Genomic DNA, 18,168 nt, shown 5'->3' on the forward strand with positions numbered 1-18,168 from the left:
TACTTTATTTATTTATATCTATATATATATATATTTGTACCTGTAAAATAAATAAAAATTAACTAGGCAAGTCAGTTAAGGACAAATTCTTATTTACAATAATGGCCGACCCTGGTCCAACCCGAACCCGGACGACGCCTGGCCAATTGTGCGCCGCCCTATGGGACTCCCAATCACGGCCGGTTGTGATACAGCCTGGAATCGAGCCAGGGTCTGTAGTGACGCTTCTAACACTGAAATGCAGTGCCTTAGACCGCTACGCCACTCGGGCCCCTTATAGCCTTAATTAAGTTATCCATGTTTTTCTTAGAAAATATTTAGATGTAGCAATGCTCTTGTCATTGAATGCTTTGGAATTCAATGATTGTAAATGAATGTGACATTAGATATGTGCTTTTTTTAAAGGTGCAACTATAATTTAAAAACTATCAAGTGAATCACCACGGGCATAAAATAACAGTATGTCTAGTGACGTCGTCCTTTTTCCGCTGTCATTCTCGTTTGTGCCTCCACGATGAGGGCAGGCAGGCAGGCGGGAGTAGCGTTCCAACAAAAGTATCGACCAAGACAGTCGCTCGGATTATAACTTTATTTTGCACAAATAACCAGAAGAATGGAGTCGGAGTTATGGAATTAAAGCTACGAGCAATTGCAATGGACGTTTTTCTCGTGGAATTACTGTTTTATAGTAGCTTGCTCTCTGTAGTTAATGGTAAGTAGAGACTTTTATTGTTCGGACTTTGCTCCGAGTTTACAAAGTTTTAATATGTTTTTTAGAAAACACTGGGAAGCAATGTGACTTTAGTTACGTGAATGTGTCTCGCTCGAGGTCGGTAGTTATAATAGCCATAATTAAGTTGCCTATTTAACTTTAAAACACAAATGGATATGTATTTTCGTATATTTTCTTTAAATATACGTTTGAGCCTTTTCTTTACAAGTTGAATACTCACTCCGTGGCAAGGCTATCGCAGGAGTTCACTCAAGTCTAAACTTTCTCGCGTTTTCAATTGATCATAAGTGAAATTTTTCAAAATAGGAATTTTTACTATTTATCCCAACTTTACTTAATTCTTGCGGGGTACAGCAAAAGTTCATTTTAGAGCCTATACTCGGAGGCCTCAATGCACTGCGATTGATCGCCGGTGTCGGGTGTCATAAGGACACCGTTTCTGCTTGAAAGTGTGTAAGGTTTGTGGAAAGGAACGACGTTATTTCTCTGATTTCTTTCCACACACTTTGTTTTGGAGTAGCAAAATATAGGCCTACAGAATGTCCCAATGAGATAGGTGAGACAGTTGGTCTTGATGTGCACAAATATTTCTGAATACAAATATACAATTTAGTTATTTTGTAAGATGTAAACCACTAGCAAAATGCATAACAAACCTTTCACCAATTACATTCCATATCTAATACAAGTCTACAAGTGGGACTAGGTCTATAGAGTTCCTGGTTATTTTGGTTAATCTTTTGTCTACTACACTGTTATAGGTCCCATACAAATATTTGTATGCACTATTAGACAGCTGTTTCCAATAGGTTGACTATGGATGAGTTTGCACTATAGATGAATGGACTGTATGGATACAATTAGTTAATCTTTGATCAAATACCTAGGCTGGCTATGTCTAGGAATAAATTAATCAAGTCTTTCTGTATGCAGTGTACTTGCATGATTAGGCCTGCACATCAAGTGCAGTAGACAATTTCCAAAAGTTGGAGAAGTTGAAATAGAATCTTTTTCGGTTTAATGGCCGTTCTTCTTTCAAGTTGAAAATGGCAGATTAGGACATGTCTTTAAAGCCCACAATGAATTTGTTGATCCATTTTCATGGCATTGATCTGGGTGAATTTTCATATCGAGTGTGTTATCATGAAATACTGTCTTTCGCCAACTCTGATGAATGAACTGTTAATTTAGTTACACCCATGGGTCACTGCTACGGTATAAGCAGTGTGTATCAACCTGAGAGAATCTCAGTGTGTGACTTTGACAGAATTTAGGGAGGGGGTGAGCGGATGTAATACACTCACAGGCTAAAACACAAAACAAGTGTCATTAAACACCAGTCAAGCCAAACACGCAGTGCTGTGTGTAGAGAGAAGCCCTATATTGCCCTGTGACATGTATCAATCACTGTTTATTTAAAAAATAAGCCAATATATTTTATGTATTATTTTATAAAAGTTTTATTAAACACTCACATTACACATCCCAGGTAAGATTCAGCCCTTAGATCACTTCAGTGTTTAACATTTAAAAAATAAGTTGGACCATGTTATGTAATTGTGTTGCTTTCTTGCAACTGCATGTTATCATTAATCAATCCTTTCATACCTACACTATTTATACAATAGATCTGAATTTTGGCTACTTTTAAAAGAAAGCATGGCAGTGTATGGAAAAAGTAGCTTGTCTTGAGGTGTGGATGTTGTTCAATTCCATGGGTGAAGAATGTATAGCTATGGATTACATTTTTTTCCATTTTTTAAAACTTTTGAAATACAAGTAGGTTATTGGTTTCATTTCATCTGGGGATTTAGAGAGGAAGTTAATTGGAAAGTCTACTCAGTAGCAGGCTGTCTTGATTTCCCCTGGTTCTCCCACACTCCTTTCCCCAACACCTAGGCCTACTCTTCCTCTGTCCTCAACTCCACACACCCAGACACTGCACAGCGCTGATAAGGCTTTGGAGTTGGTCTTCCTTCCAGCCAGAACAAAACAATACAAGAAAAGAAGAGTTAGGGAATCACTTCTCAAGCTGGGCACAGTGCTAGAGCAATGGAGGCCTTCTACCTTTCCTTTCAGGACCCTGTGAAGATGCTGGAGGAAACGGATACAAAAGTATCTATATCCACAGTAAAACGAGTCCAATATCGGCATAACCTGAAAGGCCGCTCAGCAAGGAAGAAGCCACTGCTCCAAAATCGCCATAAAAAAGCCAGACTACAGTTTGCAACTGCACATGGGGACAAAGATCGTACTCTTCTGATGAAACAAATATAGAACTAATTGGCCATAAGGACTAGAGGTCGACCGATTATGATTTTTCAATGCCGATACTGATTATTGGAGGACCAAAAAAAGCCGATACCAATTAATCGGACAGTTTTTTAAAATTTATTTTTATTTGTAATAATGACAATTACAACAATACTGAATGAACACTTATTTTAACTCAATATAATACATCAATAAAATCAATTTAGCCTCAAATAAATAATGAAACATGTTTTAAATTTGGTTTAAAGAATGCAAAAACAAAGTGTTGGAGAAGAAAGTGCAATACGTGCCATGTAAGAAAGCTAACGTTTAAGTTCCTTGCTCAGAACATGAGAACATATGAAAGTTGGTGGTTCCTTTTAACATGAGTCTTCAATGTTCCCAGGTAACAAGTTTTAGGTTGTAGGAATTATAGGACTATTTCTCTCTATACCATTTGTATTTCATATACCTTTGACTATTGGATATTCTTATAGGCAGTTTAGTATTGCCAGTGTAACAGTATAGCTTCCGTACCTCTCCTCGCTCCTACCTGGGCTCGAACCAGGAACACAACGACAACAGCCACCCTCGAAGCAGCGTTACCCATGCAGAGCAAGGGGAACAACCACTCCAAGTCTCAGAGCAAGTGACGTTTGAAACGCTATTAGCGCGCACCCCGCTAACTAGCTAGCCATTTCACATCACATCGTTACACCAGCCTAATCTCGGGAGTTGATAGGCTTGAAGTCATAAACAGCAGAGCCGCTGGCAAAACGCACGAATGTGCTGTTGGAATGAATGCTTATGAGCCTGCTGGTGCCTACCATTGCTCAGTCAGACTGCTCTATCAAATCATAGACTTAATTATAACATAACACACAGAAATGCGAGCCTTAGGTCATTAATATGGTCGAATCCGGAAACTATCATCTCGAAAACAAGACGTTTATTCTTTCAGTGAAACACGGAACCGTTACGTTTATCTAACTGGTGGCATCCATCAGTCTAAATATTCATGTTACATTGCACAACCTTTAATGTTATGTCATAATTACATAAAATTCTGGCAAATTAGGAGGCCCAAACTGTTGCATATAGACTGACTCTGCGTGCAATGAACGCAAGAGAAGTGACACAATTTCACCTGGTTAATATTGCCTGCTAACCTGGATTTATTTTAGCTAAATATGCAGGTTTAAAAATATATACTTCTGTGTATTGATTTTAAGAAAGGCATTGATGTTTATGGTTAGGTACACATTGGAGCAACTATACGCACCGCATCGATTATATGTAACGCAGGACATGCTAGATAAACTAGTAATATCATCAACCATGTGTAGTTAACTAGTGATTATGATTGATTGTTTTTTATAAGATAAGTTTAATGCCAGCTAGCAACTTACTGTGGCTTACTGCATTCGTGTAACAGGCAGGCTCCTTGTGGAGTGCAATGTAATCAGGTGGTTAGAGCGGTGGACAAGTTAACTGTAAGGTTGCAAGATTGAATCCCCGAGCTGACAAGGTAAAAATCTGTTGTTCTGCCCCAGAACAAGGCAGTTAACCCACCGTTCCGAGGCTGTCATTGAAAATAAGAATGTGTTCTTAACTGACTTGCCTAGTTAAATAAAGATTAAATAAAGGGATAAAAAAAATCTGACAAATCGGTGTCCAAAAATACAGATTTCCGATTGTTATGAAAATTTGAAATCGACCATTCCGTGTAATCGGTCGATCTCTAATAAGGACCATTGTTATGTTTGGAGGAAAAATGGGGAGGCTTGCAAGCCCGAAGAACACCACCCCAACTGTGAAGCATGGGGGTGGCAGCATCATGTTGTGGGGGTGCTTTGCTGCAGGAGGGACTGGTGCACTTCACAAAATAGATGGCATCATGAGGGAGGGAAATTGTCGATATATTGAAGCAACATCTCAAGACATCATTCAGGAAGTTAAAGCTCGGTTGCAAATGGGTCTTCCAAATGGACAATGACCCCAAGCATACTTCCAAAGTTCTGGCAAAATGGCTTAAGGACAACAAATTCAAGGTATTGGAATGGCCATCACAAAGCCCTGACCTCAATCCCATAGAAAATTGGTGTGTGCGCGCAAGGAGGCCTACAAACCTGACTCAGTTACACCAGCTCTGTCAGGAGGAATGGGCCAGAATTCACCCAACTTATTGTGGGAAGCTTGTGGAAGGCTACCTGACACGTTTCACCCAAGTTAAACTATTTAATGGCAATGCTACCAAATACTAATTGAGTGTATGTAAACTTCTTACCCACTGGGAATGTGATCAAAGAAATAAAAGCTGAAATAAATCATTCTCTCTACTATTATTCTGACTAATTTACCTAAGACATGGAAATTTTACTCAGATTAAATGTCAGGAATTGTGAAAAACAGAGTTTAAATGTATTTGGCTAAGGTGTATGTAAACTTACGACTTCAACTGTATCTGTTTCGGCTTCTTGCAGTCAATTGTCCCTCTACAAATTATTTGTAGTTATGTTCCGGCCCCCCGGCAATCCGCTCGAGAAATAAGTCCCCCGGGTGAATGTATTTAATGATCCCTGTTCTAGTGTATATAGAGTTGATAGAGAGTTAACCCTCACCGGTTAGACCAAGATGTTAGTGCTGAGTTAAGCTACAGCCTTATTAGCTACAACACCAAATGAAAATGTGGCCCATAGGCTGTTTGTTTCCATGTATATATTAGCTGGATAATCCTGCTGGTGGAGCCACTTGAACATGATGATGGTAAAATAAGGAACCACATTCTTCTGAGTGAATGATCGTGCCCAGAGGCCTGTCATGGATGTTTAGGAAAGAGCTGGCATTGTTTCTTGTAGTGAGACTGGCTTCTCCTTGGCCCTGCCTCTTGGGTTGTGGCAGAGACAGAGTGCGACTGCTTTGCAGAATGTGGAGTGGACAGGCCTGGCTGCTGCCTCTGCTCTGTTCTCATAAAAAGATCAGCTGTTGTGGAGAGATTGATCTTTGTAATCCCCGCTGTTATGTATGCACTGGGGGCTGAGGTGTCAAGAATCCTCACTGATGGCTTTCGTTGGTCTCTCCCTGGGCCTCCACATTCTGCTGTCTTGTTAGGAATGCCTTTGGATTACCAGTGCTGCATATTTATTTTTAACACGCCAATACACACAACCACTTAGGACTTCTTCTACACTACTACATCCTTGAGATCTCATAAGAAGTATGTAGGCTACTTGTTGTATGCCAAGTGTTGAGTATGCCTATTTTCTAGAGGCAGCGTTTCTGTGATTGTAGCTTTTCTAGAGCATAGGTCTAGTTCTCCTGTACCTTTTTAGGGATTGATACTGTGTTCATTGTGTTCTTGTGTTCCTATGTTCCTCTGTCTCACTTATCCTCTTTCAGTTTTGACCTATGAACCTGTGATTCAGGGAAGAAAGGAAAGAGGCACACATGGCCTTATGGTAGAATTAGGCTATGACTTGTGGCTTTACATCTAACACCAAATTGTATTGGTCACATACACATGGTTAGCAGATGATATTGCGAGGGTAGGGAAATGGTTGTGCTTCTCCTTCAGACAGTGCAGCAATATCTAACATGTAATCTAACAATTCCACAACAACTACCTAATACACACAAATCTAAGTAAAGGAATGGAATAAGAATGTATATACATGTAAATGTAAATATATGGATGAGCAATGACAGAGTGGCATAGGCAAGATGCAATTGATGGTATGAAAATACAGTATATACATGAGATGAGTAATGCAAGATATATGTAAACATTATTAAAGTGACCATTGATCCATTTGTCAAAGTGGCCAATGATTTCAAATCTGTATTTAGGCAACAACCTTTCTGTGTTAGTGATGTCTGTTTAACAGTCTGATGGCCTTGTTATAGAAGCTGTTTTTCAGTCTCTCGGTCACTACTTTGATGCACCTGTACTGACCTCGCCTTCTAGTGAACAGGCAGTGGCTCGGGTGGTTGTTTTCCTTGATCTTTTTGGCCTTCCTGTGACATTAGGTGCAGTAGGTGACCTGGGGGGCAGGTAGTTTGCACCCGGTGATGCGTTGTGCAGACAGCACCACCCTCTGGAGAGCCTTGCGGTTGTGAGCGGTGCAGTTGCCGTATCAGGCAGTGATACAGCTCGACAGGATGCTCTCAATTGTGCATCTGTAAAAGTTTGAGGATTTTTAAGACAAATTTCTTCAGCCTCCTAAGGTTGAAGAGGCGCTGTTGTGCCTTCACTACATTGTCTGTGTGGGTGGACCATTTCAGTTTGTCCGTGATGTGTATGCCAAGGAACTTAAAACTTTCCACCTTCTCCACTGCTGTCCTGTCGCATGTTGATTTTGTCCACCCACACCAGACGCGATCAGGACACGCAGGTTGAAATATCAAAACGAACTCTGACACAACTATATTCATTTGGGGACAGGTCGAAAAGCATTAAACATGTGAATTTAGCTAGCTAGCTAGATTAACATTGGGTTGCTATTTTACCTGAAATGCACATGGTCCTCTACTCTGACAATTAATCCACAGATAAAAGGGTAAAAGTTTGTTTCTAGTAATCTCTCCTCCTCCAGGCTTCTTGTTCCTTGGACTTTATATTGCGGTTGGCAACCAACTTGAAGGTGCACTACCAACTGGACTTGAGTGTGAACCTCAGTTCATCTTTCAATTACCCATGTGGGTATATGCTCCTAAAAAGCAATGTGGAGGCGGGAGAAGAGGGACTTGCAGCGATTGTATAACATGTATGTGTACATTTATTTAGCAACACTTGTGCATGTGACACGAGCGGTGTGGTCAGCATGTCAAGCTTCTTCTCCCTTGTTCTTCACAAGTACCTGTATGATAGCAGTCTTCTCAGTGTCTCTCTCACTGTCTAGCAGCTGCACCACACTACAAAGACATATGGTATGTGTTTGTGGAATCCAGATTTTATGCTGCAATAAAATCATGGTCTAAACAAGGTTATGTTGGACATTGAAGTCTATGTATGGGGAGGGTAGAAACTAAAGTTTGGCGTTTAAAATGTGTAGCTCATCTGTTAATTTGCCTCCCAACTCTTTTGTAGTCAAGAATGAGGAGTCGTGTTCTGAGGATGTGTAGATAGACGGGCAGTACATTGTGATTAGTCTGGGTTTTTACCCTGTTCAGGGGAGGAAGTCCTCATAAGCAGCATCAAGCAGCAGACTGTCTGACTGGCTCCACCATGTTCAAATCTGATGTCCATGCCAGCTTCACAACTCCAACATGGCCTATGATTAGAAGATCACAGGTATGGACCTAAGGGGATTGAAGCAAGTGGTTATACCCCAGAGAATGTTAGAGCATTTTTTTGGGCACCTTTTTATGTAAAACAAACATTGCTGACTAGGCTAATTGTTTGCTTATGGGCAATTCCACTGTAACGTAATTATGCTTTTACTCAGATTTTTGTATACCAATCAAAAAACATTGATTTCAAAGTTTAACAAATGTCACGCCCTGGTCTTAGTATTTTGTGTTTTCTTTGTCTATTTGGTCAGGCCAGTGTGTGACATGGGTTTTTGTATGTGGTGTGTTTTGTCTTGTTTTTTTTTCATAGGTATTGGGATTGTAGCTTAGTGGGGTGTTCTAGCTTAGTCTATGGCTGTCTGAAGTGGTTCTCAATCAGAGGTAGGTGTTTATTGTTGTCTCTGATTGGGAACCATATTTAGGCAGCCATATTCTTTGAGTGTTTCGTGGGTGATTGTCCTTATTTCTGTCGTGTGTTAGTTTGCACCAGTATAGGCTGTTTCGTTTTTTGTGTTACGTTTGTTGTTTTCGTATTGATTCGTGGTTTTCCTTGTTTCATTAAAATATGAATCGCAATAGCCACACCGCATTTTGGTCCGACTCTCTTTTGCCTACAGAAAACCGTTACAACAAACCATACAACTCCATGCACAAGGGCTATCAATTTACAAAGACAATTTCACAAAACATTTACTGGAAGAACTGTGCAGGTGCAAAGTTGGATAACATAATCATGGTAAAATCTCCCTCAGTTTTTGTTTTATGCAACCAAAAATCTCAAAAATGTCTCCCCCGAATTAAGATTCAGTGATGTCTGCAGAAAGAATGGGCTGTCAGCTATGACATGACACCTTGAGTTTTAAAACGTCTATTTTGGTTATTAAACTACAATAAGTGAAGTGTATTTACAGTGCCTTGCGAAAGTATTCGGCCCCCTTGAACTTTGCGACCTTTTGCCACATTTCAGGCTTCAAACATAAAGATATAAAACTGTATTTTTTTGTGAAGAATCAACAACAAGTGGGACACAATCATGAAGTGGAACGACATTTATTGGATATTTCAAACTTTTTTAACAAATCAAAAACTGAAAAATTGAGCGTGCAAAATTATTCAGCCCCTTTACTTTCAGTGCAGCAAACTCTCTCCAGAAGTTCAGTGAGGATCTCTGAATGATCCAATGTTGACCTAAATGACGAATGATGATAAATACAATCCACCTGTGTGTAATCAAGTCTCCGTATAAATGCACCTGCACTGTGATAGTCTCAGAGGTCCGTTAAAAGCGCAGAGAGCATCATGAAGAACAAAGAACACACCAGGCAGGTCCGAGATACTGTTGTGAAGAAGTTTAAAGCCGGATTTGGATACAAAAAGATTTCCCAAGCTTTAAACATCCCAAGGAGCACTGTGCAAGCGATAATATTGAAATGGAAGGAGTATCAGACCACTGCAAATCTACCAAGACCTGGCCGTCCCTCTAAACTTTCAGCTCATACAAGGAGAAGACTGATCAGAGATGCAGCCAAGAGGCCCATGATCACTCTGGATGAACTGCAGAGATCTACAGCTGAGGTGGGAGACTCTGTCCATAGGACAACAATCAGTCGTATATCGCACAAATCTGGCCTTTATGGAAGAGTGGCAAGAAGAAAGCCATTTCTTAAAGATATCCATAAAAAGTGTAGTTTAAAGTTTGCCACAAGCCACCTGGGAGACACACCAAACATGTGGAAGAAGGTGCTCTGGTCAGATGAAACCAAAATGTAACTTTTTGGCAACAATGCAAAACGTTATGTTTGGCGTAAAAGCAACACAGCTCATCACCCTGAACCCACCATACCCACTGTCAAACATGGTGGTGGCAGCATCATGGTTTGGGCCTGCTTTTCTTCAGCAGGGACAGGGAAGATGGTTAAAATTGATGGGAAGATGGATGGAGCCAAATACAGGACCATTCTGGAAGAAAACCTGATGGAGTCTGCAAAAGACCTGAGACTGGGACGGAGATTTGTCTTCCAACAAGACAATGATCCAAAACATAAAGCAAAATCTACAATGGAATGGTTCAAAAATAAACATATCCAGGTGTTAGAATGGCCAAGTCAAAGTCCAGACCTGAATCCAAACGAGAATCTGTGGAAAGAACTGAAAACTGCTGTTCACAAATGCTCTCCATGCAACCTCACTGAGCTCGAGCTGTTTTGCAAGGAGGAATGGGAAAAAATTTCAGTCTCTCGATGTGCACAACTGATAGAGACATACCCCAAGCGACTTACAGCTGTAATCGCAGCAAAAGGTGGCGCTACAAAGTATTAACTTAAGGGGGCTGAATAATTTTGCACGCACAATTTTTCAGTTTTTGATTTGTTAAAAAAGTTTGAAATATCCAATAAATGTCGTTCCACTTCATGATTGCGTCCCACTTGTTGTTGATTCTTCATAAAAAAATACAGTTTTATATCTTTATGTTTGAAGCCTGAAATGTGGCAAAAGGTCGCAAAGTTCAAGGGGGCCGAATACTTTCGCAAGGCACTATACATCCAGTAACGGAAGTACAGTAATGGAATTACATCATGGGTCCCTGATCTGTGCTGTACATAAATGCCTAATTTATGAATATCATTCTCTTCATGGTGATGTATCCTGAATAGGTACACAAAGGTTGAAATGTGCAATATCCTTCTTGTTCATATTAGGGTATTATTCTACACACTGGATATTATTGTAACCCCCCCCCCCCAAACAAGATATGTACAGTACATTATACTGTACTCTGACCACCAGATGTCAAAATAACTTATGAGTTGAACATAACTGTATGGCAGTGGAAGGGAGGACATTATGAGGTGACTCAACTAACTGGTTTGTGACTACGATGATTTCCCATTGTAGCCAATTCAATTGCATTAATTCCATTACCGATTTTGTAAAAGCATTGAGTTTTAATCACTTAATAATTCATAAACAAACTTGACATCATTAACACTAACTAATTGGTAGGTCTACCCTTTACTTGTTACTTCTGTGAACTTTCATAATCCTCCCTTTTCATTAGTAAGAGAAATTAACAAATATCTTAAAGACATGTGGGTTTTTGGTAACACAATTACAATGTATGGCAATGTTCCTGAAACTTACAGAAGGAAATTTCCAAAACAAAAAATGTGTTGATATTAGTTGGCAGGGGTCTTTTCTTCAACATTGTGTTTTGATATACACTGCTCAAAAAAATAAAGGGAACACTAAAATAACACATCCTAGATCTGAATGATTGAAATATTCTTATTAAATAGTTTTTTCTTTACATAGTAGAATGTGCTGACAAAAAAAATCATGCAAAAATTATCAATGGAAATCAAATTTATCAACCCATGGAGGTCTGGATTTGGAGTCACACTCAAAATTAAAGTGGAAAACCACACTACAGGCTGATCCAACTTTGATGTAATGTCCTTAAAACAAGTCAAAATGAGGCTCAGTAGTGTGTGGCCTCCACGTGCCTGTATGACCTCCCTACAACGCCTGGGCATGCTCCTGATGAGGTGGCGGATGGTCTCCGGAGGGATCTCCTCCCAGACCTGGACTAAAGCATCCACCAACTCCTGGACAGTCTGTGGTGCAACGTGGTGTTGGTGGATGGAGCGAGATATGATGTCCCAGATGTGCTCAATTGGATTCAGGTCTGGGGAACGGGCGGGCCAGTCCATAGCATCAATGCCTTCCTCTTGCAGGAACTGCTGACACACTCCAGCCACACGAGGTCTAGCATTGTCTTGCATTAGGAGGAACCCATGGCCAACCGCACCAGCATATGGTCTCACAAGGGGTCTGAGGATCTCATCTCTGTACCTAATGGCAGTCAGGCTACTTCTGGCGAGCACATGGAGGACTGTCCGGCCCCCCAAAGAAATGCCACCCCACACCATGACTGACCCACCGCCAAACCGGTCATGCTGGAAGATGTTGCAGGCAGCAGAACGTTCTCTGCTGGCCCTACACCCAAACAAGGGCACTGCGTTCATCCACCTCTGGCCTGCTCGCCTCCCTACCACTGAGGAAGTACAGTTCCCGCTCAGCCCAGTCAAAACTGTTCGCTGCTCTGGCCCCCCAATGGTGGAACAAACTCCCTCACGACGCCAGGACAGCGGAGTCAATCACCACCTTCCGGAGACACCTGAAACCCCACCTCTTCAAGGAATACCTAGGATAGGATAATGTAATCCTTCTCACCCCCCCCTTAAATGATTTAGATGCACTATTGTAAAGTGGCTGTTCCACTGGATGTCAGAAGGTGAATTCACCAATTTGTAAGTCGCTCTGGATAAGAGCGTCTGCTAAATGACTTAAATGTAAATGTTCTCCACGGCGTCTCCAGACTCTGTCACGTCTGTCACGTGCTCAGTGTGAACCTGCTTTCATCTGTGAAGAGCACAGGGCACCAGTGGCGAATTTTCCAATCTTGGTGTTCTCTGGCAAATGCCACACGTCCTGCACGGTGTTGGGCTGTAAGCACAACCCCCACCTGTGGACGTCGGGCCCTCATGCCACCCTCATGGAGTCTGTTTCTGACCGTTTGAGCAGACACATGCACATTTGTGGCCTGCTGGAGGTCATTTTGCAGGTCTCTGACAGAGCTCCTCCTGCTCCTCCTTGCACAAAGGCGGAGGTAGCGGTCCTGCTGCTGGGTTGTTGCTCTCCTACGGCCTCCGCCACGTCTCCTGATGTACTGGCCTGTCTCCTGGTAGCGCCTCCATGCTCTGGACACTACGCTGACAGACACAGCAAACCTTGCCACAGCTCGCATTGATGTGCCATCCTGGATGAGCTGCACTACCTGAGCCACTTGTGTGGGTTGTAGACTCCGTCTCATGCTATCACTAGAGTGAAAGCACCGCCAGCATTCAAAAGGGACCAAAACATCAGCCAGGAAGCATAGGAACTGAGAAGTGGTCTGTGGTCACCACCTGCAGAACCACTCCTTTATTGGGGGTGTCTTGCTAATTGCCTATAATTTCCACCTGTTGTCTATTCCATTTGTACAACTGCATGTGACATTTATTGTCAATCAGTGTTGCTTCCTAAGTGGACAGTTTGATTTCACAGAAATGTGATTGACTTGGAGTTACATTGTGTTGTTTAAGTGTTCCCTCTTATTTTTTGAGCAGTGTATTTCTTCTGCATTTTAACACTTATTTTCTGGTAAGATGTTTTACCAGAAATCAAAGACTTTGCATTTTCCTAATTATTTGGATGGAAAATGGTATAAAAAAGCGATCCTTTATAATAAAATTGACTCTTAGTTTTCATTTGACACCTACATTGACATTTGTCAGTGTTTCCGCTTTGAAAATGTGGCGCCGGACAACATGACCAGAAAGATTAAAATTTTTAACGGCCATTTGATAAATTTACCGGACCCATATGCATTGCTCAGAATGACAGAAATCCCATTTAGATTATGGCAATGCATTTTAACAGAACGTGCAACTCCTGTTCCGTATGTGACCGAGATGAAAATCTCTTATACATGCGGGCTTCAATTACCAGTTAAAAAAAAGAAATAAAATTGTAGCTATTTTTAATCATGCACCAAAATGTTTTTTTAACACGCGATTCCATTTAGAATTGTTGCGCAATGAATGTTCTTATAAAAGCACGTTTTACTACAGGAGGAGAAATCCCACTCAAAATACGCTCTCTGTATGCTGTCTGCGTGTGATAGTTGTGTTGGATAAATAAGATACACGATGACTAACAAAAATACACACAAATAACCTATCAACTGATAAGCATGACTGTCAAACGTATTTCCATCGATGAATAAAAAGCATTATCTTGCAAAGGGATTTTTTTTCTGCTGGTCATTTTGTCCGTAAACAATTTGTTAGTTCAGTAATAGGAAAAAAAAGGAAAAAGCTGCTAGTTGCCAGCCAACGGAAACCCTGGCTACGATGAACTTCACATGTTGGTGCTCATGGGTCCTTTTAGATGGAAATACTTTTTTAAAACTCTATTAGGCCAAGTACAGATTTTTATGCTCTTTAACAAAAGTCTATTCAAGTGGCAGAGAGTTGACACCATAAGTTTTCTATTACTATGCCACTCAATCTTATTCATATATTAAACTGATGCATTGGAGTAACTGTCCCAGTGAGGCACTGTGCTGTGGTGGAAACCAAAGATGGCTCTTGTCTGGTGTTTTGGTGCTTAGTTACCTGGCATGCTGGTAAACCACAGCGTGGCACACCTAACCCACAGCCCAGCTCTTTTCTCTGCAGGCATTGTGTCAGCACTCTCTGCATGTGATGACATCAGTCTGTGTGCATGCATCCAATGCCTCCATCCCACTCAAAAGTCACTGAGGCACCACTTACTTACTGGGTGGCACATTATGCAATCCAGCCTTTGGCTATTGGCTTTCACTCTCATTGCGGAATATCTAACTTGATTCTAAATGTAACTAACATGAACTATCATGGAATTCTCTGCTTAGTTACTTTTCAACCTTGGTAGGTGGCTGCACTAAATGAGAATAGGGTGTATGGCTGTGTACCTTTTCTTTAATGTAATGTATTTCTTCTAATTTTCCTCAGGATCCCCCTTGCTGCTGTTTGCCAACCGGCGGGATGTGAGGCTGGTGGATGTGGAGATGGGAAGGCCAGAGTCAGCAGTGGTGGTCAGTGATCTGGAGGATGCTGCTGCTGTGGACTTCCTCTACTCTGAAGGACTCATCTTCTGGACCGATGTCAGCGAGGAGGCCATCAAGCAAACCTACTACAATCAGTCCACCAACTGTAAGCTTCACACTGCTACATCCAAGTTTGGGACGGTTCTTACGTTGTTGTCTTACATTTCTAAGTGTGTTAGATATTTCGTTGTTTTTAAGTTTGGTGCAAATATAATCGAAAAACAATTTATTCTGTAAAACAGAAAAACTTGAAGAAAGGTCCAACACCTATGGATACATCTAGAAAATAACTGCAGAATGTCACTATTAATGGAGGGATATTGATATGGAAGTTTAGACATAAGTGTTCCTACTGAAATTTTGGCCTTTTGTTTTCAGCTCTGAAAGAGGCCTTGGGGACAAGGCAAACGGTTGTTGTGTCGGGTCTCGACTCCCCTGACGGACTAGCTTGTGATTGGCTGGGCCGTAAACTATACTGGACCGACTCGGAGACCAATCGCATTGAGGTAGCCAACCTGGATGGCACCTCTCGCAAGGTGCTATTCTGGTTGGACCTGGACCAGCCCAGGGCCATCGCCCTGAACCCAGCCCACCGGTGAGTCTCTGCCCTGGCCTCTCTCTCTCTCCTGACTGGGACGTTGGTGATGTATCCACAGCAGCAGCCCCTTCCATCCATGTGTATTTATGGTTCATATATGCATCTGTTGGTTGAGTGAGATGGTGGAAAACCTGCTTTTCAGCTGGGTCTGTTTCCTGTTGTTGTGTTGCGTAGATCCTCTGGAGTTGACTACTCTTCTCTCATAGGGCACTGTTTCTAATTATATGTTGGGGACTAAGGATGTGTATCCATTGTTAGCATTATTGAGTCAGTATAATTTCACTCTAGTCAGTGGAAAGTACTGCAGTAATACCTTTTTTATGTAGTGGATTTGGTGCTATTTTTTAACATGTATGGTTTTGTGAAAAAAACTTCAAACCTCAAGAACCTGAGTTTTGCAATTTATTAACTTGGGGTTATAAAACGAAACAAAGGTTAAAAGGGTGTAGAGTGTAAAACAATGATCCATTCTTCCACAAATTCACATTTTGATTTTAATGATGGTGCAGAAGAGGTAGATATGGCACTTGGTCAAAAACAATACTTAGATTCCTTCCAGACAAGGCATTTTTTCGGTTGCATGTAACTTCTTTAGACCTTTTATGGAAGTACTTACCGGCCGTAATGGCAGTAATGACGATAGTTGCTCTGCGAAACTCCATTATTTGGTAGGCACCGATCAAACTTTGACATTATTAAGCTTGAAAGCTGGTGAAAGGCCAGTTGAATGGCTGCTTCCTGGACTTGAAGGAGAATCGCCATATTCTCCTGTAAGACCAGATTCTGGTTCAGTGTAGACCTAGATCAGCATGTGTGTGCAACGGTATATTTTAAATCGGAAGAATATGCGAAGCATTAATATTTTAGAAGCATCAGATGATAGAATTAACTTTAATGTTCCAAGGGAAAACTTGTCTTAGACACACAGCTACACACAAGCTACATAAAGCAATATAACATTTAATGTAACATCTAATTAGCGTCCACTGGGAAACACTGACCAACACTTTGGTTCCAGCCCTGTCACAATAACTCCTCCCTGGCTTTTTCATTCATTGTCATGTCAAACAGCATTGAATTCAATGTGCCCACAATATCCCAAGTTTTGGTTGAAGTTTGTTTTATACAAGGAGAAATCCCCAATTAAAACACTTAGAATGTACTGTATGTGTTGCCACCCTAGGGTCATGCACTACTCATAAAGTATATTTAGAACTTTTATTATTAAAAAAACTAAAATACCTTCAAATATGTCATACTGTCAAAAATGTGAAAAATATTGTGATGATATTTTGGCCATATCGCCCAGTCCTACCAACACCTTCTCTCGCCATTTTGTGAACCACAGACCAGGACAATTGGAAAACCAGGAGGCAGCTCATATGTTGTTCACAAATTCTGTTTGTGTCTGGTTAGGTTATTTTAGAATCGCTTTTCAGTTCTTAGACCATTTTGATTCTGTCAATTTAACCGAACCTAGGGCCCACACCTAGATCTGTTATATTTGCTGGTGGCTTTCCCCGCCCATCCACCTCCATAGCTGTCTACGAATAGAAATGTAGCATGCCTAATTAAGCCTGCTTTCAATGTAGTGCACATTGAAGCGACTGTAGCTATTCTGGGCACAACATGCAGATAGCTTGGAGATCTGGCGAATTTTAAGATATATATCTGGCTTTGTCAGAGGACCTGTAGACATGTGAATTTGTGTGTGTTTGTGCATGCGTATGTTCGCGAGCATCTGTGGTTTTAAAATGAGGATAAGTAGAAAAAAGGTTTCAACTTTCAAGCCCTTTGTAGAGCACCACTGATAAGACTCACTCTGTGTTTTGCTGGGTGTTTTGTCTAGTTTGTTTCCAGCTGCATTTGGCTCCAACCACAAGACTTGCCCAGTAAAAATAAAACCCTACCATTTGTCGGACTTTTCTTTCATAGGTATCAGATGTGGTTATGTGGGTGGGTTTGTTTGGCCTGATCAGATTAGTTGTGATTTTGACACAATTATTTTCCAGCTATATGTACTGGACAGACTGGGGGGAGGAGCCTCGCATCGAGAGGGCGGGGATGGACGGAAGCAACAGGAAGATCATCGTGGAGGTGGACATCTATTGGCCCAATGGCCTCACCATTGACCTGGACGAACAGAAACTGTACTGGGCAGACGCCAAGCTGAGCTTCATACACAGAGCCAACCTGGACGGCTCCTCACGGTTAGTTGGTCTTCTCTCTCTCGAGCACACATTTTCTCCCTCTCTCCCTGTTCTTCTCATTATTGTTTTTTACACCCTTAGTTGAAAAACAGCCAGGGATCCCAGACTGAACTATGGCACTGGGCTGAACTTAATTTCAGAGGATGGTATGGATGAAACCTCCAATCCAAACACATTTGAATCTGGAGCCCCAATCCAAACATCGGCTCTGCACGTAGGCCCAGTTGTGACCCCTCCCTCTGTGTGGTTCTATAAACTGGAAATTACATCTCCGCCATACTGTTGTAACCCTATCTGACTTGGCATTATGGTTGTGATTGGGGCCCTCGGGGCAAAGATTGACTTTTCTTTGTGTAATTGAGGTTTAATGGCAATATTAATAAAGAGGTATGGC

At 41.4% G+C, this 18,168-nt stretch overlaps 1 protein-coding gene across 1 annotated transcript in view; it reads left to right on the forward strand.

Moving 5' to 3' along the window:
• The first annotated feature begins 468 nt into the window (after window positions 1–468).
• The window catches only part of lrp5 (low density lipoprotein receptor-related protein 5), an 85,530-nt gene continuing 67,830 nt past the window's right edge, over window positions 469–18,168 (forward strand). Inside the window, exons 1-4 of the mRNA XM_064952146.1 lie at window positions 469–712; window positions 14,872–15,072; window positions 15,345–15,561; window positions 17,577–17,774. Of these exons, the coding sequence (XP_064808218.1) occupies window positions 628–712; window positions 14,872–15,072; window positions 15,345–15,561; window positions 17,577–17,774 (701 nt within the window). The 5' untranslated portion in view covers window positions 469–627. The remainder of the gene's footprint in view (window positions 713–14,871; window positions 15,073–15,344; window positions 15,562–17,576; window positions 17,775–18,168) is intronic.

This window comes from Oncorhynchus masou, chromosome 31, assembly GCF_036934945.1.
Source record: "Oncorhynchus masou masou isolate Uvic2021 chromosome 31, UVic_Omas_1.1, whole genome shotgun sequence".
NCBI classification, from domain to species: domain Eukaryota; kingdom Metazoa; phylum Chordata; class Actinopteri; order Salmoniformes; family Salmonidae; genus Oncorhynchus; species Oncorhynchus masou.